Source organism: Neurospora crassa, linkage group III (genome assembly GCF_000182925.2).
Source record: "Neurospora crassa OR74A linkage group III, whole genome shotgun sequence".
Taxonomy (NCBI): Eukaryota; Fungi; Ascomycota; class Sordariomycetes; order Sordariales; family Sordariaceae; genus Neurospora; species Neurospora crassa.
The window spans coordinates 4362928-4387091 of NC_026503.1; the positions used below are offsets into that span (position 1 = coordinate 4362928).

Consider the following 24164-nt stretch of genomic DNA (forward strand, 5'->3'; position numbering starts at 1 on the left):
CCTCACTGCCCAGGCATCGCGGTAGACGCGACTTCCGCTATCGGCTTGCCTTCGTCGTACCTTCCTCGCGAACTGGAAGCTGTGCCTGTCACTTCCGTGTGCTGCAGTTCCTTCTTCGTTTGCGACGGGAACGTCACCGACGGACACCTGCCCAGTCCTGCCTGTTTGGTGCCTTGACCGTCCCATAGTATGTTTCATGATGTATCATGATGTATCTGCCGGAACATCAGATGAAGGAAGAGTAGGGAATGTCACCCGGCCAATCGAAGTACCGGGGAAAGATAGAAAAACGGGCAGAGTATCACGTCTGGTTAAGATAATGAAATGAAGTCTTACTGGTATATCGTCTATCACGGGTCGTCAAGCCAGAACGAGAATATCGTTGGCGCTCTTTGACCTATTTTCTCTGGCATATCAAGGCTCTCTCTCTCTGCCTTTCTTGTTCATCACTGGCCCTACGAAGCGCCATCCCTTCTAAATGCTATCCACCAAAGAATCCAACCAGACAAAAACAACGTCACAGCTCATCGCCTTTAGGCCCAGAACTCCTCCAGTGCTCAGAAAGATGCCCAATTCCATGCAGAAAATAATTAAAAGGAAAAGAAGTGAGTTACGCAGGGACCACCCCTCTGTTGGCACTGTATCCCGAGTTGCTGTCTTCTTCTAGTCAACGCCCGCATACAAATCGACAACAATGTTTACGGCCGCCACGAGAATCTCGGCAGCAATAAGGACAATCACTATAAAGTAGTTAGCATGATCCCAGGATGTTGTTGAGGGTGTATGTGTGCATGGCCGCTTACCGATCCACTCTAGTTTCTCTCCGTGACCGTGAGTTAGCTGGTCCTTGAGAACAGCCAACAGATCGGCAATGACATCCATACGCTCTGTCAGCAACTTGACACGCTGGTCCATCTCGAGGTAACTGCGCACGGCCTTGTACAATGGTTCGAGTTGTGGCTCGACCCAGAACAGCTCCGGTGTATCGAGGACGGAGCCGTTTAGGTGAATGTTGACACGCAATATGAAGAGCTCTCCAATTTGCATATTGATCTGTTGCCGGCTGAGGTCGATCTTGCCCGTCAATGCAATCTGCGTGGGGATGTCCTTGCATGTCTCGATGGTTGAGGCAATGAGTTCTTCAAAAAGAGACGTCTATGTGATAGGGTTAGCCAGCAGTCTTACGTCAGGCACAAAGTATAGTAAGGTGAGAAACCAACCTTCACACTCTGGGCGAGAGCGTGGGAAATGGCCAGTTTCGTCATGTAGTTGTTCTTGTCTCGCAAGGTAATGAAGTCGTTGTAGATCCGGGCCTGGTACTCGTGTGTATAGTAAAAGTTGAAGTACTCCGTCTCCGTATCGTCCGGCCCCAACTTTTCCAACTCGAACTTTGCAATCTCCTTTAGGAACCGCTGTTCTTGGGCAACCGACATGCCCCATATTACCACCACACCGTACTCAAAGAGGAAGACTTCCGGAGTGTGGACTTGAATGTCGAAATCAGCCAGCGGGTCATCCGACACAGCGTTCTCGTCGCTGATGACCCCTTGGGCCACCATGTCCTGAACACCTTCCCTGGAGGTGCTGCCTCCATTGAGATTGAGACTGATCAGGTCCTCTGTACTTTGATAACCACTGCTGTCACCTTGCGTCACCTCGCCGGTGGAATGTCTGCGAGAATGTATCGGGTCAAAAAGCCCCAGCTGTTGTTGCTCCTGGGCTTCTGCCTCGGCCCGGTTGTTCTCAGCCGCCTGCTTGGGATTGTAGCTATAAGGAGTGTAGATGCACTCGTCGATCAACTTTGGGTTTGCGCCCCGACTCTTGGATCTGCTCTTGAGGAACCGCATAAGGCCGTCCATCTGGTACCTACTAGCTGTGCAGTACGCCGTCACTCTGGGCAGCCTGTCGCGATCCGCCTTGCCGAGGCGCGCAGCATCACGACGGGCCGTGGGATCCTTGATACGGGTGTACTGCGAGTATACGTCGCGACCGGACTCCTCGTCGACGCCATCTTCCTCCAGCTCTGGGTTGGGTAACAGCTTGAGCTTCTGGGCGTTCTTGGTGCTACGTTGGGGGCCGATCTTGGGCAGGTGAGTGTTGCCAGCAGACGTATAGGGCAGGCCGGAATTGTGGTTGGTTCCGATAGTACCGCCGCTGTTCCGTCGTCGCATCTTGCCATTCAAGGCCGATAACATGGGGGGGCCGCCGCCGAGACCACCAGTGCTAATGGCGGAGGAACTTGAAGGGGACATTGGCGGATGCGGTAGGCTTGGATGCGAGGCGCGGGCCTGACGGTAGGCTGCCTCGGGCTCGATGGTCTTGGTAACGGGATTGGGGTTGAAGGTGACAGTTCGTTGCGGTCTCGTGGGACGGCTGACGTCGGGCGATGATGGTGTCGTAGTGGGGAGGAGCGGTGTATTCTCTGACGGCGTAGTGTTCTCCATTGTGAATGTCGTCGCAATCGACTAGTTGGTTGTTGTGGTGGGTGCTGTTTTGTGGTAGACCTGGGTTTTATGCGTCTCGTGTGTTTTTGCTGAATCACCGATGGAGGACTGGTCGCACGAAGGGAACAAGCAAACTGGAGATATCGACAAGGCCACCTCAAGCGCCAACGTGGATCTCTGGAGAAGCCAAAAACAATGGGTATTTATTCTGTATATCAACACACCACACTCAAGCGGGAAAAAATGCGATGCTCGCTGGTTGGGCCAGAAAAGAACAGAAAAAGATCAGAAACACGAATCGTCGGCCGTTGTGGCGGACGGTGATGGAGGCGTCTGCGGAGTAGTTTTGGTGGTGGTGGTGGTGGTGGTGGTGGTTTTCTGGGTCCGTGTCGGGTCAAGGATGGGCCCAAAGGCAAGATTTGGAGCCGGCCGAGAAAGAGAGATGCCGTCAGTGACGTCTTGTGGCCGGTGAGATGGTCGTCCGCTTGAAACCCCAAACAGTGGTGTGTGGTCGCGGCTCCGGGGCCGGCCATTATGCTACAGGGCAGTGGACTGCCGCGCCCGAGACACCTCAGCGACCACTCACAAGACAAATTTGAAATCTTTTGCTGCTCTTTTCAGGCAAGACTGGCCCCCACCTGGCCAATGCGACAAAGGCTTAAAATGCGGAGAACGGGCGGTACCTCAGATGCTCCCGGTCTAGCCCCAGCCCGCCTCCCCAGCACAATGGGGAATGCTCCTCCAGCGGGCACCAGCTGCAAGCTTCCCCTGTCGGGCTTTGTTTTGAGGAACATCATCCGTCATCCAATGTTACCCCCCCTCATTATATGCGTCGTCAAAAACGGGAATAGCTTCAATTCATTCAACTCATCAAGTCACCACTATAAGGTGCTACAGCCACTCTCAACATCATGATCTTACCGTATTTGGGATCGCGGGCTCATGATCTCGATGTTGTGGTCATGAGCCTTGAACACAAGCCATTAGGATGAGGAAATGAGTAGAATGTTGGTGGCTTCATTTCATCTGGACTTGACTTTACGGTGAACGCCATGTCACGATTTGTGGATATTTGTATGTTTACCTTCTTGCTGGGATCCACGACTAAATACACCACAGACAATGATGGCGATGGCGACGACAACAAACTCCTCCCAGCCCTTGGTTAACATTGCCGTGCTCTATCCCTCTAAACATCACTCTTTCAGAACGTGGAGTTACGTTCAAGCGGTACCATAAATGGAATCTTCCTCTTTCTTCCTCGCCCTCCTTCTCTGCTTCATGATACTCTTCCCTCACTCCCTTCTTCGCTCTGCATCTTAGGTCATCCTCTGCTTTTACTCTGGAGATCATTAAAAGACACTCGCACTCCGCGCCAAGAAATCTACCTGTATCTCGATGGATAATTGCTGCTCTTACAGTTTCCTTCCCAGACATCGTCTTGCGTCCGTATTCTAGTGTCTATGGAGTCGAAAGTGTCCGCAGCCGCTGTTCCAACTACACATTATTAACCTTGACAAGAGTTCAACGCCATCTCATATCTGCCACCTTTCAACAACTTGCTCGATCAATGGCCTCCATACACTCACTGCGCCGTTATATGTCAATCAGTTAGAGCTTGCAACGGCCGTATCGGAGCGATTCAAGTATCCATACAAAGGATACAGACCAGGCGGTGCTCGGAGTTCCACAACACAACCACGATGAACTCGATATTTGGGCCAGCCAAATCTTGGTTTACGTCGTTGCCGACATCCACCCAGGCTCTGGATCCAGAACCAGCAGCAAGCAGTTCAAACAGCTCAACACCCGGTCATAGCCACGGTGTGTACTCAGCCCCATACAGCATTATGTCGACCGAGACAGCTAACAACTTTCCAAGAAACAGCCATTGATACGTCGTCATCATCTCCGAAGAGAACCGAGCCGGACGATGAAAGTAGTTCAGATGATAACCGTTTCAACACGGCCATCCAGGACCACCTGCGGCAAAATCCTGTTCAAGAAACCCCAAAAGAGGGAACAGTTGAGGATAAAGTAGAGGAAAAAGAACCGTTTGGGGGAAGGTTTGAGTATGTGCGCGCAGCTCTTGCGAAAGAATCAAAGGGGACAGAAGACAGCGACGATGCCACGAAGTCACTCCAGGCAAATTTTTCTACATCGTCGACCAAACACGACGCCGAGGCTGGGCCTTCAAAGAGGCCTCTAGTCGTCGAAGATCTTGAGGTCTTGGGCCGTAGTGGGAGTGTCGACAGTGCGAAGAGACGGAGATTGAGCATCGGACAGCACCGGTACCCCGGATATTATGACCACCTTTTTTCAAAGGACCAGCGTCAGCGCTTTAAAAGAGAACCCGGCTCATCTCATTACCGGATCAGAGCGCCCCTGAGACCCCTGAGTAAAAACGTGCTTTCTCGAATGAGCCCTTGCACGAGCCTGGATCACGCGAAGTCAAAGGAGATTGCTAAAAGTATCAGGAACACGCCAACCACAGCAGGCGTTAAGGCGACGGAGAAAGTCCAGCAGATCAAAGAGAGGGCAAAGGAGACTCAAGCACCCAAACGAACAGAAGAGCAAGTGCTACGAGAATTCACCAAAGCCCCCATTGAAAGCATATTCGGTGGCAAGACTACAAGCAATCCAACAAACACCACTGTTCCTTCGAGGAGCCAGCCAACCAAAGATGCACGAAGAACGCAAGGTGGCAAAAATCCGGCATCAAGCCAAACAGCAACCCATCAAACAGCTCAAGCAACACAGTCGTCTCGCTCAAAGGAGAAGCCTTCGATATCACGTCTTACGCAAGCGGACGTAGATCAATTCAATTTCTTCAAGGACAAGGGCCCTCAAACGAAGCATGCAAGGATAGTCAACCATCTCCCCAGCAGTTTCAACGAAGAGCGAACCGGTTATAAGTTCACAGCTCAGCGCGCCACTAATGATTTCCAACAATCACTAACAGATGGGAGACCAGTTCGGCCTTCGCCAGCCTCAAGACGCAAGAAGTCTACCATTCCATCATCGAGCAAGAACCCACCGGCACCGACAACCAGCATTCACGCTCGCCCACCAACCCCGCCCCCTCATCACCTCCCAGCTGCTCCTCCTCCAGTTCCAGAACCAGCCCCCGATGCTGCCATCCCTCCACCCCCTCCACCCAAGAAAGCCGTGCCCGCGCAATCCCTCCTCTCCCCCACCGATGTCATCCTACAATACGTGATCAAACAAACGAAAAAACACCCCATCTCCGAGTCCGACTCTGTTCGCCACTACCGATCGAAGGTCGTGTACACCTCCAAAAAGGAGGCCAACGAAACCTGCCGACGACGGGTGCTGAACCTACTCAAGGAGGACATCCCCTTTCAAGCTGTGGAACAAGGATATGTAGGCGACCACCTGTTCAAAGGAACGATTTTTTACGAGGATGGGGACGTTCAGTTCTACTATGTGCACGAGGAGGCGGCGATGCTGGGGGACGTACTGGAGAAGAGAGAGTTGTGGGTGGACGAGGAGGGCATGGGGATTTATGCAAAGAGGATGTGGGCTGTTTGGGCTGTGAGATATTATCCGAGTGAGGAAGAAGAGACGAAGAGTCCGGGAGTGGGGATGGGAAGTGGAAATGGAAGGGTTGAGGTAGATGAAGGGGTTGAGGTAGTGGATGAAGGGGTTGAGGGGGGTGACGAAGATGATGGTGAAGAGGAGGAAGATTTGTTCGGCTGTGGGGACGTTGATGGGCAGTTGAATGAAGGGGTCACATCGACGACCAGCGAGGACTTGGTCACTTCAGGATCCCAGACGAACATGAACAATTCCCAGACCGAAAGTCACCAAACGCAAACGCAAACCGAACTCAAACTCGAGACGCAGCAGGAAATCACGAGCGACGGCCAAGGCCAAAGCCAAAGCATCCAAACACCATCAGACGAACAGACGCAGCCTACACTTCAGACGCACCAAAGACTTGAGGGCGACTCAGATGCTCAGCCAGAGCTAAAGTCCCAACCCGAATCAGTTACCCAACCACAGCCGGAGCCACAGGCTCCCTCCGATCCCACACAACAAGCCCAACCTCAACCACCATCGCAATCGCAACCCATCAATCCACCACGCCCGCCCACACCCCCCTTACCCTGCTCATTATACTCCCCACCTCCCCCCTCAACCATCTACTCCTCCTCTTCAGAATCCGACTCAGAAGACATCTCCCACACCAGAAGAAGAAGAAGAAGTCTTCCCAACAACATCCCCCCACCCCCTCCTCCCCTGCCCTCCTCCACCCTCCTCCACCCCGCCACCACTCTCCACGGCACTTTCACAACCCTCCGCCTCGCCAACCTTGAGGCATTAGAAATCTTCAAAGCCCTAACCAAGCCGAAGCCACCCGCGAGGATGAACGATGTTTCGCACTGGCGGGACGAGGTGGTTCCCGAGGCGGAGGCGAGGTTCAAGGAATGGACTAACGCAAATGGCCAGGATGATGATGATGATGTTGTTGATAACGGGAAAGACATCAATGAGCAGCAGGGAAACAATGAAAATGACGCGGACGATTACTATGGAAATGTGATAGAGAAAACACCATTCAACATAGAATGGGAGCCTGATGCGCACTTGTTCAAGTGGCGGTTTAGAAAAGTGCAGGTGTGGGTTCAGGAGTTGAAGCTGAAGGGGCCGAAGGATTTGGGCGGGTTGGAGGTTAGACAGATGCCGTCACGGTCGTCGGAGGTTGCAGGTCGAAGTACAGGTACAGGTAATGGAAATGCTGGAGGAGTTGGACCGGTACCGGCATCGACATCGATATCGGAGGCGGCAAGGCCAAGGCCAAAGGCAAGGGGGGCTGGAACGGTAAAGGTGAACGCTTCAACTGCAACTGCAACTACTTCCCTTCGCACCGCCGCCCCTAGAACGGATGATGGTGATGATGATGATGATGAGCTCGCCAACCAACACACATACTACAGAAATGCCCGGGAAGAATTAGCAGCAGCCAAGGCCAAAGCGAAGGGAAAGAAGCGTCGAAGGCCAACAAGAGAGGAGAAAGGAAAATGTAAAGCCATTGATGTTGATCCTGTTGTTCGTGGGCAAGGCAATGGGAAGCTGGCGATGCAGGAGGGGGAGGACGATGAGTGGGGAGGAATTGAGGAGGGTGACTTGAGTGAGGAGGAGTAAGCAGATAGCGGTTGGGACTTAGATATGCATGGCTTAATCTTTGAGATAACAAGCTTATGACTACCCACTGGCAGAAGTTTCATAGTGGAGAATTGTATGTTGATTCTATAAGCGTTGAGGAGGTATGAGCGCGTTCGTACGATACTTTCTGGGTTTTCGGTAGAGGTAACGACTGTGGTGACCAAATGTATAGATAGGTAGAGGGTTTACTTGTAACCCGATGGAGATCCAGTTGGCGAAGTTCACTTTCTTGGCCCTTCTTTGCAAACCAGGTGAGGGTTTGAAATTTACAGTTACAGGTCTTCGGTCCGAAGCTTACAGATGTCTCGAAGTCGGCGAAGGGTTTCAACGTTCAGTGAACGCAACAAGTTGCACATTATATCCGTGGCAAGACAACAACGGCGAATCCCAAAGGCTTTGCAAGGCAGTGAAAGGGCAGTGGAATGGATACAAGACGACCAACAAGAAGAGTATTAATCCCGTCATAAACATGTAGTAAGGAGACTTCACACGCTTATGTCTAGTTTGTTGATACTGCCTGAACACGATCTCTCACCTTAACTCTACTCACCCACACGTCAACGTCAAAGACGAAGCTTCACAGGCATGACACGACACGAGTCACTCCAAGCACGCATCTCAACGGTAGCATAGCAAATTCATGGTATTCCGATCTACCTATCCATTCCTTTTCCAGCAAATCCACAAGCTCATTCATGCACTGTATCCGGCCATCCGCCTCACCCACCATCCATCCATCCATCTTGATCCGTTTATCCTTATTTTATTTCTCCCTATTTGCACCAGAACCAGCCAACAACACCGTAACTCCTCATCAGCCAGCCGACCAATCCCCAATTTAGCAATGACCTCGCCTGCTGTCTAGCTTTTGACACGCATGAAAAGAAAGGAAGGAAATTAAAACAAGCAAGAAAAAGCAAGATACAATGCTGTAATGCTATATATCCTACAGGTCGAGCGCAAATGGGCACTCCTCGAAGTTCCTCCTCCGCCTCGCTTATCATCATATGAGCAGATACCTATGGGTATCTTCATGTTCATCCAGCCAATGGTAGTCATCCCTTTCTTCTCGTTCCCTCGTCATTTTATGATGTGATAGACTTGAGCGTCCTTGTTGCCACCTCGATCGATTGTCGTCAAGTTGACCATCACTGATTGAAACCGGAAGATATAGTCTCCTTTCCGTTCCCACTCTCAGGGGGTTTATCCAGGCAATGGCCTGTCAGCAACGCTGTGATCAGGCGTCAAGTCCTGTCTTCGTTCTTCCACCATCCACCACGGCTCGGCACTCGGCATGCGCGAGCTGCGAAGCTGCGTATGGGGATAGTCGTACATGACTTGTTCATACCCACTGCTCATCAACGACTTGAGCAGGTATACCGACAGACTCAGTTCCTTGAACAGCAGATGGCTGTTCAGGGGAAGCCTTTCAGGCCCTCACTGCATAGTCTTCAGGAAGCCGTCGAGATCGAAGCTTTCCTCGTACTGTGAATTATCCCACAGCTCCCCGAGGCCTTCGAGCCAAGCCGCTTTCTTGCCAGGTTGCCTGACATCGCCCGTCTCGATATCCACCATGTCCTCCTCCCTGCCCTCGAGGTTGTCCTTGTTCTTGCCCTCCGTTATGAGGTTTGGTCCGGCATCACCAAGGTTGAACAGATCAAGAATCTGATCCGTATCCATGGTCGCAAGTCCTGCATTCTGCTGGTTCACTACCGTACTGGCGACGTCGATCTTGAAACGTTGAAGACTGAGAATCTTCTCCTCAAGTGTTCCGCGGGTGATCAAGCGGTAAACGTTGACCACCTTCTTCTGACCGATACGATGGGCGCGGTCCATGGCCTGCAGATCCTTCTGCGGGTTCCAATCGTGCTCAACAAAGATAACAGTATCTGCACCAGTCAGGTTGAGACCAAGACCACCGACGCTCGTGGTGAGCAGCAACACATCGTATGATGGGTCACTGTTGAACTTGTTGACAATGTCCTGACGGCGGGTAGGGTCGACGGATCCGTCAAGACGAAGGTGAGATACCGAGGGAAGCATAGTCTTGAGGACGGTATTCTGAACCATATCCAACATTTCCTTCATCTGGCAGAAGATGAGTGCACGATGAGGCTTAATGGGCGTGTAGAGCGGATCGGACGATTCTTGACCTTCAACACCGATACCGCAGTCGACAAGCAAGTCTCGGAGTGCCGTGAGTTTGGGGGCATGGACCGGATCCTCGAGGCTCGTGTTTCGTTTGGCCAGGAATTTCTGTGTATCATCGTACTGCTTGTGACCGGGCTTCATGACGAGCGCAGGAGAGTTGCAAAGCTTGCGCATGTACTGCAGAGCTTGGAAAATATGGGCCTTGGCTTCCTTGTCATCACGGCCCGCCTCCTCGGTGATCTTCTTCGCCTCCCTCTTGGTGAAGTCCTCAAAAAGTTTGCGTTGAAGGTCGCTGAGGTCGCAATAGTAGTTCTGCAAAATCTTGGGTGGCAAGTCGTTAAGAACTTCCTCCTTGAGACGTCGCAAAAGGAAGGGCAGGACCTGCTTATGCAGCGCCTCAATAGCCAGAGCGCCTGCTTCTTGTTCCTTCGAGGACGCCTTGCTATATCGACTGTTGGCAATGGGCTTCGCGAATCTGTCAAGGAACACCTTTTCTGCACCCAAGAAGCCGGGCATGAGGAAGTCAAACAAAGACCATAATTCTAGCACATTGTTCTGGATCGGTGTACCGGTGAGGATAAGACGGTGGTTGCTGGCCAGTTGCTTGACGGCGATGGTGATCTTTGCTTTGGGGTTCTTGATCAAGTGTCCCTCATCAAGCACCACGTAGTTCCAACTGTATTTCTTGATGACATCGATGTCATTACGGCACACATCATAGGAGGTGATGACAATGTCGGTCTTGTCCAGAGTGTCTTTCATAGCCTTTCGCTCAGCAGGTGGACCAACGTAGGTCGTAACGCTGAGGAATGGAGCGTAGTTCTTGATCTCCTGCTGCCAATGTCCTGAAAGGGTGGGCGGGCAGACGATCAAAGACGGCAACCTTCTGACATCTGGCGCACCGGTCTTGGCAAACTCTTCAGCACGCTGATGATGGTCACTGGCGACAATGCAAATTGTCTGAAGCGTCTTGCCGAGGCCCATGTCGTCGCAGAGAATACCATGGAGGTGATATTTGTTGAGGAAATGGAGCCAGTTGACACCTTCCTGCTGGTAAGAACGCAGTTCTGCCTTGATGGCTACAGGAATCTGGAACGGCTCGACCTTCTTCGGGTCAAGCAGCTGCTGAATGAACGTTCGTTCACGGTCTCGGCCACGCAAGAGCTCCTCTGAAAGACCGGGAGGATCAGGAATTCCAGCCTCAAGAGGTACGAGCTTGACAAGAGTAGCGAATGATGTGGTCGCAATAAGACGGATGTTGTCATCGGAATCGCTCATACGACCAAGGACAGGCACGATCAGGAAAATCACATAGGGCAGGATGGCGTCTCCCATGACTGCAATCAAATGATAGATAACCTCAATGGCGCCCTGGCGGAAGTTGAGATCGACAGGGTTGTTGATTGAGGGCAGAACCTTTTCCACAAGTGCGGTCATACCATCGACAGTGATGACGGAGCAGATGGTGGCCATACACTTGGCAGCCATGTATCGGAAGACCGAAAGCTGGGACTGGAGAGCCTTGATGACAAAGGGCACTTGTTGCATGACGAATGAGTGAAGTGCGGTGTGGAGTGTTGGGGTCATGGTGCGAATGATGGACAGGGCATCCACAATCTCTTGACCAAACGTGCTCGAAGGATCTCTGGCCTCTGCTGGGAGTTCACCCGAGAAGGCTCTGACCAAAGGCTCCTCCATGAAGGTGCGGAGACTAGGCACCCGGCTCAAAAGCTCAGGTCCGTATGTCTGCGACAGCACCTCCAGAGCCTGCTTGGCACCGCGCCGAGTAATGTGAGCTTTCTTTGCTTCGAGCGCGTATTTAATTGGATCCTCGTGCTCGGCTCTGTCCTCCTCTTTGGACATGGAAAGAATAACGTTTGTCTTGTGAGCGTGCTGAGGGAACTCGGGGGTTTCCGCAGTTTCCACGCAAGTATACTTGACCAAGTTGGCAACAATCTTGTCACCAGGGCCGCGGCGGCCAGACTCGGTGAAGAGCTGTACCAGACGCGCGACGCTGGTAGCCGAGCGACCTTGAAGCAGATTGTTCTCCTCACCCTTGACGCTATCCATGATAGCCTTGATGAGTGGGCTGGGTTTCTTGGGTAGCACCTCCATGGATACCAAGGCGCATGCTGCTGCAGCACGGATCCGAGTATCGCGAGCTTCCTTTGCCGCCTTGGCCTCCTCAATAGCAGTAACGACGAGATCGCGGGCATCATTGAGGTCCTTGACAGCAATCAGCCGCTGGCCAGGAGCCATGATCTTTTTGAGCCTCTCAAAATCTTCGTTGACAACCTTCTCAGCGTTCGCAATAGAGAAAGCGCCGGGACCAGCTTCGGGCTCGCCCTGTACCACGACAGCAAGAGTGGGCAACTTGCTCTGCGAAACCTTGCCATGATCTCGGCAAAGGTTAAGCAGCTGTTGCGATTGTGACCGTACTCGCTGCACATAGGTAACCAAGTCTCGGTAGTGGGATGGCCGTTCTTGCTCAATAATTGCGAGCAAGGGTTGGACGAAACGAGTTGATGCCTGACTGGAGGCGCTGTTCTTGGCGTACTCGTCAATGACAATGCTGGCAGTAAGCTGAGTTGAAGAGTATGCGGATGAGAGGGCCGGGATGATACTGGCATCGTAGGCTTCAACGGTTGATGGTGGGACCAGGGCCATGACTAAGCCCATGGCCTTGGCTGCCGAGACGCGGGAGCGGATCAGAACATCCATGCCAACGAGGTCGACATCTCCCTGCATCATGTGGCCATCGACATCGTGAGTATGGGAAGTTGGAGGAGGCTCGTCGACCTTGGTCGATTTTCTCCTCCGTTTGACAGTCCTGTCCGCGCCTTCGGGTGGCGATGACCTCCTGTTACCACCCGCGACAAGCCCTGGCATGGAATAGGTTCCGCCAGAAGGCTTCTGGAACAAGCTCGCATTCATGGGAATGGGGTTTCTAGACACACCGATAGGATGGAGCGTCAGCTGCATGAGCGTGTCCACATGTGGTCCAAACTCATCAGCGAGTATCGCAGGGTTGTTGTTAGCAAGTGTACGGACGAGGGCTGCCCAAAGATCGACAGATGCATTCAGTGTTTCCTGATCCCTCTCGACAAGGATGTTTTGGAAGATTAAACGCAGAATCCTACCGCCAAGCCATCCTTGCGTTGTGTCGCCTCCGAGCTTGGCGAAGGTCATCAAAGCCTTGAGGACAGCAAGCCTGACAGAGGTAATGGTATGACGAAGGAAGGGGTAAAGCCTCGGGACAAGGAGTGTAAACGACCGCTCCTCATCGTGCGACGCCGAGTGCTTCATGGTTTCCAAGACTTCTGGGAAACTGCAAAGAGTCGCCAAGAGGTCCATGATCTTGCCTGTGGACGCACTGAGATCGTCGCCAAGGTTAGAGAGACTTTCCCAAACGATGTTGATGAGATCAGGAAGGGCATCCGAGCGCATCTTAACAAACTCCTTGGCCATGGGTATCAGGGTCGCCGCGCTGACCGAGCGAACATCGTCGTCCTGGTTGGCCAATCCTTCCATGACAGCAAGAATAACGCCATCAATCATGGCGGTATCCTGCAGGAGCAGGTCCTTCCTCACAGCAACAACATAACGAAGGCCAATCATGCCGCCGTGGCAAATGGCCCACTCATGGTGGTTGAGCTGAAGATCTTTCTGCATCACCATGCGGAACAGCAGTTCGTAAATAGCATGGACCGTTGCCGGAGGGCAATGACGAAGGACGGATCCAAGTGTCTGGCCGACGGTCTCACGAATAGGTGCCACAGAGGTATCAGAACTATAATCTGTGAACCTGTCAAGCATCAAAACGCAGCATAGGCGACAAGCGAGGTCATCCAGCCACTTCCGATTGAGCTCGTTGTTCTCTGATCGAGACTTGGCCATCAATCTTCCCGCGCCAGCGCCATGGACCCTGATGACCTCGCGCAAGCCCATGGCAGCGCCATGACGAGTTTCCCACTGAGGATCAAACAGGTCGACCTTGAGGAAATCGCAGAGACGTTCGTATGGCCATTCAACCCCTTCCAAGTTGTCGTCGGCCTCAATCTCGGACTTGATGGGGATAATGGGCCCCTTGTATTCGCTGACAACCTTAGTGTCCTCTTCAATATCAGCGGGCCTATCGAGGCTGAAATAGTCATTCATCTTGCCGCCCTTGGAGTCGGCATCCACCATCGGCGTGTCATCAAAGCCCTCCGAGCCGGCGGTTGTGTTTCGGCGCAAGGAGAGGTCACCGAAGCCGCTCTTGCCCTGAGCAGCCTTCTGAGCCTCCTTCTTCCGCTTTCGCTTGAGAACATTGAGCTGTCGTGCACTAAGCCCGGCCGTCTCACCGTTCTGAGTTTGGGCGGAACCGACACTGTCATGACGGCCGAAGCCATTAGCTGCAGCTGGATCGAGAGGGGTCGCAGGGCTGAGGATGGCGTCGTTAATGACGGGTATTTCTTCATCCTTAAACTCACGTCCAAGGAGACCCAGACGGCCGTTGAGCGTTCTTTTCTGATGGTTCAGCCGACTCTGTGGATCGAGAGCTGCAAGGCCCCAATCGCTTTTGTCGCCAATTCTGAGCAAGGACCTTCCGTACTTGAGAATGTTGATAACGTCCAGAGTCATAAGACTGAACTGCTCCTCCTCACTAAGAGAGAGCTTTGGGGGGCCCTCTTCTTTCTTGATGAAGCTATTGCTATCTTCATCTTTCATCGCCGCGTCGGGTTCCTCGTCCGCATTGGGATCATACTGCGGTGCATTTTCGATGATTTTGCCTATAGCCTTGGCAGCAGTTGATCTGGTTTCCCAGTCTTTGTGGCGCAAGTAGGGGACAACCCGAGAGAGTAGATTGAAAAGCTCATCGGGGTGTTCCTTTTGCCATGTGGCGAGCTGATCTACGGCAGCATCCCGAATCAGGCGAGTACTGCCCGTCTCGATAAGCCTACACGTGGAAATTGTTAGTCAAGTGTCCAGGAAAGAAAAAAAACACAAATCTCCAGAAAGTACAGAGTACTTACGTGACAAGGCGATCTAGCCGAGACGCCATCTCTTGTTCATGTCAGTAGACTGTGTTAATGTGATTAATAAGGGGTAATGGCCATGGCACTGCAAGATAGTTAGTATTATACCCTTCCAGCTTTGTCTAATCTTGGGATGGCGGAGCAGATTTGGAGGTTTTCTTGAAGTGTGCAAGGAGAGTTGAAAGACGAGGCAAGGGGTGAGGGGGAGGAGAACAATCAGGGGTAGTGGAACAAGAACGACAACAAAACAACAAGAGATGTTGACGAGGTGAACCCCCTGCCAAGACCCGAGAGGTGACTTGAGAGGGTTAGGGCAGATGCAGTCCACTCGATAATGAACCTCAAGGCCTCATGTGGTAATAAGGATTACAGAACACTGGTTCTGAACTCAAGTGATGTTACAGGAGGAGTGAGGCAAAAATGTGATGAGGTGTAAGGTGTACGGTATGTGAACATACCTTGGGAAGATCCACAGATATGGCAAAGCTGTAGTCCCAAATACACACACAAGGTTCACTCTCTTGTATGCGACGTGGGCGGCTGTGGTGGTGGGGTTGAGAGAAGAAAAAGAAGTTTCTACCAGAAGATCTAGGTAATATCAGGTTTTAGCCATTTGCGCCACATTGCTGGATCTGATCCCACAGTTGACGCATTGTGTGTGATGGTCCATGGTCATCGCCAAAGAAGCAAACAGAATGACAGGATGGGCAGTGTGAGAAGTGCAAAGAAGGAAGGGAATTGGATGGCATGACTCAAGCCAGACAGCGAGTGTGTTGAAGGGGCCAGTAACAATAACAACACTTGCTGCTGCGAGAAGCCAAAGGTAGAGAGATGACTGTGGTGGTGATGGTGGTGGTGGTGATGGTCGTGGTGATGAGATGATATGTGGGAGGAAAGAATGAAATATCAAGGTCAAGACTCACCGTCCAATGAATGGCTCAAGGTGAGCAAGGTGTGGTGGTGGGTGTCCCCGTTCAGCCAAAGGGAAGCAAGTCTCTTTAGTATGCAAGCCAACCAAGGTCGCCGGTACCTTGCGCTAGACAAACACACACACACGCACACACGCACCACACAACTGGAAGAACACACACGGTGCAACGGTGACTACTAGCGGCCGCCTAAGCTGGTCCGTGTGGTCCGTGTGGTCCGTGGAATTTTGGCGGGGGACGCAGTATCGAAGTAATATGTATGGAGGGGTCTGGACCAGGCGGTCAACTCCCGGTCTCGGCGTCTTGAAATACAAAAAAAGCAAGTAGCCAAGTATCGGAAGGTGGTGACGTTGAAGGGCAGGCAGGCAGGCAGGCAGGCAATTCGCAATGTGCGCTGCCTCTCTCAGGTGCTGTGCTTGTGCCTGTTCTGTTCAGTCACGGTGTCGCCCGGATTGGTGCTTGGTTGGAGTAGGTAACAGAGACGTCGGTCGGGTCGTGCACGTGCGGGCAGCAGGGCAGCAGGGCGCAGGTTGTAGTAGTAGGGCGTCGGATGGGCGATGGCGGGCAGTGGGAGGTTCGGGTGGAGGGCAGCGGCCTGTCTATAAAGAATATTGGTTAGTAAATTTATAGACAAGCCGGCACTTCCCAACGTTCCTCCCTTCTCAAATTTTAGCGCGATCCACGTCCGCCCATCGTACCCCTGCCATCCATGCGCCTCCCCAATTGCACCTCTTCGCCCCCAGTCAAGTGCGGCCCACCGCGGCCCCTGATTGGCTGTCTGCTCTCACGCCCCAGTTCGTTTCTCCAGTTAAGAAGGAAGGAGTGCTTTTGCTTTGAGCTTCATCACGTTTTGCCCTGAGCTTTGCCCTGTGGCCCTGCCATGTTTGGCCGTGGTGCACGGTCGAAAGGGCTTTTGCATTCTCGAACTTGACTTTTGATTCTTTTCCCTTTTCCCTTTCATTTCCTCACACGTCTGCCCAGTCCACCTCATCCATTCACTATGCTAACAGTAGGCTTCTATAAGTCGTTGCTGGAATTCCACCATCTCACCTATTGGCAAATTTCACCAGCTGAATGCACTTGGAGTCAAGTCGGATGACGGAGATGCGTTGCAAGTTGCCTGCCTGCCTTAACTCTTCGGGATAAAGCCCAGTGCGACCCAATGACGAATAGCCGGCAGAAAGGCTGCGCTGCAAAACACAGGAGACATAGGGCCTACGTCTGGCCCACCTAAGTGATCACTCCGCCATCACGGTCCGAGGCCTGGGCTGCCTACTTAGCTCTACAGCCGGAGTGGATGTCTTCCAGAACTCCCGCTCGGTCCAGTCACATATCGGAAGTCGTACACTTTTGTTTGCGTCCGGAAGTACTCCGGCCCTCGACCTCCCGTCCGTTTCCGGACCTGGGCTTGATATGACGACTCCCGATGACTGTCTTGACCTCACCTTTCCCGAGAAAGCCGACCTTTGTCCACGGGGTAAGCAGTCAAGTGCTGGTAAGCTTCTTGCTTCCCCCGCGCATCCAGGACTGGGCTCGTCTCGGTCTCGGCTTGGGTCAGCTGCAGAGCAACCTACGTAGTGGTAGGTATAAATATATAAACCCAGACCCCCGGGTCGGCTCGACCCGTCACTTTGCACATATGTTACTGTCCTGTGCAGGGTCACGATATCAAATGTGAGCACTCCACTTCGTACAGTCACTGTTCGTGGGGAAGCCATGGAAACAAGATCATCTATCTACCCGCGTCGGCTCGCTGTTGTCGATACTCGAAGATGTGCACAACCTTATAAAAAGTTTGTCTAGCTGTCATGGCGCGGCGCGAAACGAAAAAGAAGCCATGATGCGGTACACGGTAGTGCAGCATAAGCAAGCTGGCGACGCACCCCATGGTCCATCATCTGTCAAGCGTGTGCCTGATCCGTATCAAAGAGAGGCTTCGGCCGGCTTCTTGCTGTGAGACTCCGAAATCAGGAAAGCCGTATGATTGGGGATATCTCGGTACTGTGCCCTTGTTGGTGACTGTCTCGCCCGTCATGCATTCAGTTCGGATGTTGCCGCCGTCGCCGCCATCTTGTGACCAACAACACCAAGGTACTCGGGAAGCAACCTCAAATCGCAGAGCGGTAACGAGGGCACACCTGATGGCTTGTAGAGTTTGTAACAAAGGTTGTTTGGCGATGATAATCTCAACACCTTGCCTTGTATGTCCAAAAAGAGGTTGAAGTCAGACATTTCGATGCAGGTGTATACGCGTGTACTGGTCGAATGGCACAAGGTGTGTACGTACAGGTAGGTATGTACGCAGTAGAGTAATCACGGACAATCTCGACGCGGGATCTGCGACACAGGAGCCATTCAAGATCAACAACGACTTGCTCCCTTTCCCTTTTCAGCGATGTTGAGAGTATCCGTCTAGAACCAGACGGTTCTCGAATAGATTACTGACCAACTCGACCTATAGATCGAGAAAGGCAGCATCCAGGGCACATGGGCGGTTACTATGAGGTCTTTGTGAGGTTGCCGCGCCGCAGGGACAGTGGAGCAAGCTAAAAACAATTAGGTTCCCGTCAAGTGGGGCGTGGGAACGTCCACTGATCATTTCAAAGTCTGGGGTCCCTTGCTGCTCCCCATTCGGGCACCATTTCGGTCCCAGGCGAGAGCCACCAGAGAGAGTCGAAAGCCTCGAACAGATTTTTCTCGTCAGTCTCTCTATTGGAACCCCAACTCCAGACGAGAAAATGCGGGACGTTGGATGTCTCCATTCACGAAAATGACGATTGGTTGTCCTGAGAATGGAGGGCGGAAAACGGACACTTGTTCCGAATATGTCGTACACTAGATGGAGACAACAAATAAACTCGCCGGGCGTTGGAGGAGCAACCCAGACTACCATAGGTCCCAGATATCAACTACTGCGTACACCAGGTGTGAACATGTGGATGTCCTTGGTTCTCCTGTCTCTATCGCCGTATGTTGGAACTTGGCACCATCTACACAAGCTGTATGGGATCCATCATGTACAGCAATTTATCGAGGTGTTGATTTTGTGGTGTTGCTACTACTGCTCCATCATCACAAGCCGAGACAGTAGGTACTGTAGCATCAAGCGCACTAGGGGCTCTGACGGATGCAGCTACTGCCAATCTGCCACGCGTCTGTCGCGACACTGGCAACTGAACTGAGAGCTGAAATACATACATGGCTCGAGGCTCAACAGTCCCAATCACCCCAGTTCATGGACTGTCTTGTGCTTCGATTCTGATGACAGTTCTGTGTTTTGAAAGCCTATCACGTAAAGCTACCAAGCCACGTCGCGCGAATGGAGGTTTTGAATCCTGAAAGAGCTTTGCTCCAGTTCCTTCCCGTCATCCTTCCTACGTTTCGCAATATCACCGAATCCATCAAGCTGCTTTAGGTGGGAACATTCCCAGCCCAGCCTGCTGCTTGGTCAGAGCACGTGATTGGTCTGGGCGCTTTGTTCTACCGCCATAGTCACAATGGCCCGAGCGCCTTTTGGAGAGCTCACTCCCGCGCTGCGACTCTGGCCCTGGTGCCGCCCGCTGTCGGTGCTTGCCTGCGGGAAAGAAGTGTGGAAATCCCCTGCAAGAGGGGAGAGCGCGCGACAGGACAGGGGAACCGCCCGGCGAGACGCGTTGAAAGTGAATTATGTACTACTCCAGGTACATGTTCATAGCGGAAGTTCTTCGGTATCGTCACCCGCCAGCGGCCAACACGCCCCCCCCCCCCCCCCCGTCCCAGGTCTTTCCATATTCGCGCTCGTGTCAGGTGTGAATTGTGTCCAGAAGCGGAACTTGATCAATCACAGTTTCCTCCCACATCGCGACAATTGGAAAGGGTCGACGACTCCGGCATTCTCAACGACGACGCTCTTTCGCGCCCCGCGACCGATGGATGCGAACCAAACGATGCAAATAGAGACGATCCGATTCCCACTCTTGACAACCTCCGAGCTCTCGACCTGAACTCTGTACCTTACCCTTGTTGCGCAGAGTGATGCGCGCAGCTGTCTACATAGTCTACTAGCTATACTAGTCTATTGTTGTATTCCCATTGGTCTATATTCCATCCCACTTCAGCGTCTCTTCAACATCAAAGTAGCTGCCGCCGCGCTGTCGTCCAGTTGACGACGACAACACCGCAACCATGCACATCAAACAGATTATTATCCAGGGCTTCAAAAGGTGCGTCGCATGCTTGTCTACTATGGCTCTACGTCAACGTCAGTCCTTCGTTTTGGGTGTGGCGCGCGCCTGGCGCATGCAACCAGGTTGAAGCCGGTGCTGACTTCTGACACTTCCACGACCAGCTACAAGGAGCAAACCGTAATCGAACCCTTTTCCCCCGGTACCAATGTTATTGTTGGTCGCAACGGTTCAGGCAAGAGCAACTTCTTCGCCGCCATCCGATTCGTCCTCAGCGATGCCTACACCAACATGAGTCGCGAAGAGCGCCAGGCCCTGCTTCACGAGGGTTCGGGCTCGGCCGTCATGTCGGCATACGTCGAGATCATCTTCGACAACACCGATAAGCGTTTCAGCGAACCCGGCGACGAGGTCGTCATCAGGAGGACGATCGGTCTCAAGAAGGACGAATATTCAGTCGACAAGAAGGTGCAGACTCGTGCCGATGTCCTCAAGATTCTGGAAACGGCCGGCTTCGCCAAGGAAAACCCCTTCTACATCGTTCCCCAAGGTCGTGTCGCAGCCATCACCAACATGAAGGAGAACGAAAGACTCAACCTGCTCAAGGAAATTGCCGGTACCAACCTTTACGACGACAGGCGCATACAGTCGCTGAAGATTATGGCCGAGACAAATAGCAAGCGCGAGAAGATCGACGAGTTGCTCGAGTACATCAAGGAGCGTCTTAGTGAACTGGAGGAGGAGAAGGACGAACTCCGCGACTTCCAAGAAAAGGACCGCGAACGCAGGTGTCTCGAGTACGCCCACTGGCACCGCCTACAGGAGACCAACAACAACACTCTGGAGCAGATCGAAGAGGTGCGGCAGGGAGGTGCTGGCGCAACGACTAAGGACCGGGTCCAACTCCAGAAAACGGAAAAGGAAATTGCTGCCCTCGACCACAAGTTCCAGGAGCTGAAGCAGACTCTTGAGCTCCTGGCCATCGAACGGCGCCAGTTGGATGAGGACAGGAAAGACACCGCGCGTTCGCAGGCAAAGGCAGAGCTGAAGCTGAAGGATCTCGACGAGACACGGCATTCGCGCGAGAAGGCCCAGCAGCAACAGGAAGCGGAGCTGAACGAGGTCAGGCGAAGGATCCAGGCTGCCGAGTCAGAGCTTGCCAAAATCACACCAGACTACGAGAAATGGAAGAAGGAGGAGGAAGAAGTGGCGGCCGCAAGGGATCTGGCGGCCACTGGTCGTACCAGGTTGCTGACGAAGCAGACGCGAAGCTCCCAATTCAGGACAAAGGCCGAGCGCGATGCTTTCCTGAAGAGCGAGATCGAGGAGACGACCATGCAGCTTGCGAACCAGCGGGCCAATGAGATGGATGCGAAGGAACAGGTCACGCTGGTCGAGAACTCGATCAAGCAACTAGAGAAGGAGATCCAAAACATCCGTGACAGGCTCGAAGGATACGGTGAGGACCGGTCATCAATCGCCGAGAAGCTGACCAAGGCTCAGGAGGCCAGGGAACACTTGTACGAAGAGCGAAAGAGACTGCGTCGTGAGGAGGACAAGCTCAGTTCTTTGCTTGCGAATACCCGTGCAGATAGAGACAACGCGGAGGCGGACCTCTCACATGCCATGGATTCGGCGACAGCTAGGGGTCTAGCAGCGATCAGACGCCTCAAAAGAGAGCGGGATATTCCCGGTGCCTATGGTACTCTGGCAGAGCTTATGAACGTGCCAGTAGACGCTTACAGGTTGCCGGTCGAACAGGTGGCGGGTAACAGCCTTTTCCACTATGTCGTCGACAACGAAAAAACGGGCACTATGCTGTCCGAGTATCTCCACAAGAACTATGGCGGTCGTGTCACATTTATGCCGCTTGAGCAACTACGGCCAAGGCAGGTGAAGATGCCAAGGGCCTCGGACGCCCAGCCACTTATCAGCAAAATTGAGTTTGACCCGATATACGAAAAGGCATTCCAGCAGGTCTTTGGGCGCACAATTGTCTGCCCCAACTTGTCGATAGCCTCTCAGTATGCACGCACACACGGTGTGGATGCCATCACCCCTGAAGGTGATACAACCAATAAGCGGGGTGCTATGACCGGTGGCTTTGTTGATGCTCGCCGATCACGGCTGGAGGCGGTCCGGAGACTCGAAGAGCTTCGGGAACTTTACGAGCAACAGCTGGAAGACTTGGACAGGATCAAGAAGGAAGATGAGATTCTGGAGCAAAAGATCACGAGCGCTAATGGCGAGGAACGTAAGCTCGATCAACAATTGCGCCAGTTCGAGTCAGGTTTCGATCCCCTGAAGGTCGACTTGCGGACGAAACAGCTTCAGCTGGAGCGCGAGCGGCGACATCTTGAAGACGCCAAGATGCGCTGGGCGGCCATCGAGAAGAACCTGAAGGAGTTTGACGAGAACCTCACAGCATACCGGGCCGAAATGGCTTCCGAGTTCAAGAAGGCGCTATCAGCCGCCGAGGAGCGTCAGCTCGAGGAGTTCGGTGCCGAAGAGCACCGCCTGCAGATGCAGTTGAAGGAAATCAGCAAGAAGCGTCTGGAGCTGGAAGGCCGCAAGAAGTCACTGGAGACGGAACTTCGTGCACATCTCAGGCCGCAGGAGGATCAGCTGCGCAGCCAGGCCTTTGAGAACTCCGCTACTGGTGGAAGCGGGAGCTTTAAGGACGCTCAGAAGGAACTCAAGAAGCTTAAGAAGGCTGCTGCTGAGGTCGACAGGCAATTGCAGGAGAACGAGGAGAAGACGGAGGGCATCGCCGCCGAAATTGCCGAGCTAGAGGCCCACAAGGCGCAAAAGGAGCAGGAACAACAAGAGCTCCAGAAGCGGATCGATCAGTATCAAAAGAAGTTGGAGAAGAACTCTCAAACCAAGGCTCGTCTGCTCCAACAGGCGGCTGAGTACGCCAAGAACATTCGTGATCTTGGTATTCTGCCTGAGGAAGCCTTTGGCAAGTATGAGAAGATGAAGTCTGAGCAGGCAAGTTATCATCCTTGGACAATTCTTGCTTGATCTGCATACTAACTAGAAAAAAAAAACAGATTGAAACAAGACTGCGCAAGGTCAATGAGGCTCTCAAGAAGTACAAGCACATCAACAAGAAAGCCTTTGACCAATACAACAACTTCACAACCCAGCGTGAGCAGCTCCTGAAGCGTCGCAAGGAGCTCGACACCTCGCAGAAGTCGATTGAGGAGCTCATTCAGCATCTCGACCACGCCAAGGACGAGGCCATTGAGCGGACGTTCAAGCAGGTGTCTCGAGAGTTCTCCACCATCTTCGAGAAGCTTGTGCCTGCCGGCCACGGCCGTCTGGTCATCCAGCGCAAGGCTGCCGGCAGCAAGAACCGCAATCCAGAGGACTCGGACGAAGATGGGCCTTCCTCCGCTAAGGGCGTCGAGTCCTACAGCGGTGTGGGCATTAGCGTTAGCTTCAACTCCAAGGTTATGGATGAGCAGCAAAAGATTCAGCAACTCAGTGGTGGACAGAAGAGTATGTTATTTTTCTTTCTCATCCTTACCTTTCCCCCCATCCCCCTTACTAACACCGTATGATCACCAGGTCTCTGCGCCCTCTGCCTCATCTTCGCCCTCCAGGCCGCCGAATCCTCCCCCTTTGTCATCTTCGACGAGGTCGACGCCAACCTGGACGCGCAGTACCGTACCGCCGTCGCCGCGCTGCTGGACTCCATCTCCAAGACGCAGAAGACCCAGTTCATCTGCACCACGTTCCGGCCGGAAATCGTCCTGGTGGCTGATAAGTGCTATGGCGTTACGTTCCATAATAAGACGAGTACGATTGATTGTGTGCCGACGGAGGATGCATTGAATTTCGTAGAGGGTCAGGTTAGTGGGAAGTGAGTGGTGAGAGTGGTGTATGGCGTGAGGTGTGGTGGGGATGGTGATGGGATGAGTAGAAGAAGGAGTAGGAGGAGGAGGAGTAAGAAAGGGAGAGGGTGGTGGTAAGGCAGGCTGTATATGGTATCTTCTCTTTCTTTTCAAGTATGGTGTTTGAGTTTTCGTGTGGACATGGGCTTTGATGCGTTATCTTGTCATTGAAAAGTGTGGTACAGTTGTTCATGTCACTGCTCGCTGTTCGCTGTTCGCTGTCGCATCGAGTGTGTGTCTTTAAGTATATGGTATAATCCTTGAAAAGCGCAACAAAGCGAGAAGTATATCAAGCTTCTAGAATAGAAGGTGCAGGCTCATTCACTGGTTTTTTTTTTCTTGTCTGTTAAAGTGTTGCCAAAACAAAAAC

The 24164-nt window shown here is 52.7% G+C and overlaps 5 protein-coding genes across 6 annotated transcripts; 3 read left to right on the forward strand and 2 right to left on the reverse strand.

The window, feature by feature from the left end:
• Positions 1 to 294: 294 nt before the first annotated feature.
• NCU07558 (sporulation protein RMD1) lies at positions 295 to 2844 on the reverse strand. Its single transcript, XM_953510.2, has 3 exons — positions 1221 to 2844; positions 804 to 1155; positions 295 to 740 (listed from the first exon to the last, which is right to left on the reverse strand). Exons 1-3 carry the CDS (start codon positions 2442 to 2444, stop codon positions 664 to 666), a joined length of 1653 nt encoding a protein of 550 aa, XP_958603.1. The 5' UTR covers positions 2445 to 2844; the 3' UTR covers positions 295 to 663.
• Positions 2845 to 4147: 1303 nt separating this feature from the next.
• NCU07557 (hypothetical protein) lies at positions 4148 to 7814 on the forward strand (the record flags this gene model as incomplete). Its single annotated transcript, XM_953509.1, has 4 exons — positions 4148 to 4268; positions 4333 to 7609; positions 7688 to 7707; positions 7807 to 7814. 4 exons carry the CDS (start codon positions 4148 to 4150, stop codon positions 7812 to 7814), a joined length of 3426 nt encoding a protein of 1141 aa, XP_958602.1.
• A 445-nt stretch (positions 7815 to 8259) lies between these two features.
• crf8-1 (chromatin remodelling factor 8-1) lies at positions 8260 to 16313 on the reverse strand. 2 transcript variants are annotated; one of them, XM_011395636.1, is made up of 4 exons: positions 15727 to 16313; positions 15262 to 15391; positions 14801 to 14888; positions 8260 to 14724 (listed from the first exon to the last, which is right to left on the reverse strand). In XM_011395636.1, exons 3-4 carry the CDS (start codon positions 14827 to 14829, stop codon positions 9072 to 9074), a joined length of 5682 nt encoding a protein of 1893 aa, XP_011393938.1. In that variant the 5' UTR covers positions 14830 to 14888; positions 15262 to 15391; positions 15727 to 16313; the 3' UTR covers positions 8260 to 9071. The 2 variants fall into 2 exon arrangements, with proteins under 2 accessions (XP_011393938.1, XP_011393939.1); XM_011395637.1 differs by lacking the exon at positions 15727 to 16313 and having other exon boundaries at positions 15384 to 15468.
• Positions 16314 to 17572: 1259 nt separating this feature from the next.
• Positions 17573 to 18282, forward strand: NCU07555 (hypothetical protein; the record flags this gene model as incomplete). The annotated part of the gene is made up of 3 exons (XM_953507.1): positions 17573 to 17685; positions 17899 to 18011; positions 18194 to 18282. The coding sequence occupies 3 exons, from the start codon at positions 17573 to 17575 to the stop codon at positions 18280 to 18282; spliced, it is 315 nt and encodes a 104-aa protein (XP_958600.1).
• Positions 18283 to 19484: 1202 nt separating this feature from the next.
• NCU07554 (chromosome segregation protein SudA) lies at positions 19485 to 24114 on the forward strand. Its single transcript, XM_952786.3, has 4 exons — positions 19485 to 19934; positions 20060 to 22886; positions 22949 to 23399; positions 23469 to 24114. The coding sequence occupies exons 1-4, from the start codon at positions 19897 to 19899 to the stop codon at positions 23765 to 23767; spliced, it is 3615 nt and encodes a 1204-aa protein (XP_957879.3). The 5' UTR covers positions 19485 to 19896; the 3' UTR covers positions 23768 to 24114.
• Positions 24115 to 24164: the final 50 nt, after the last annotated feature.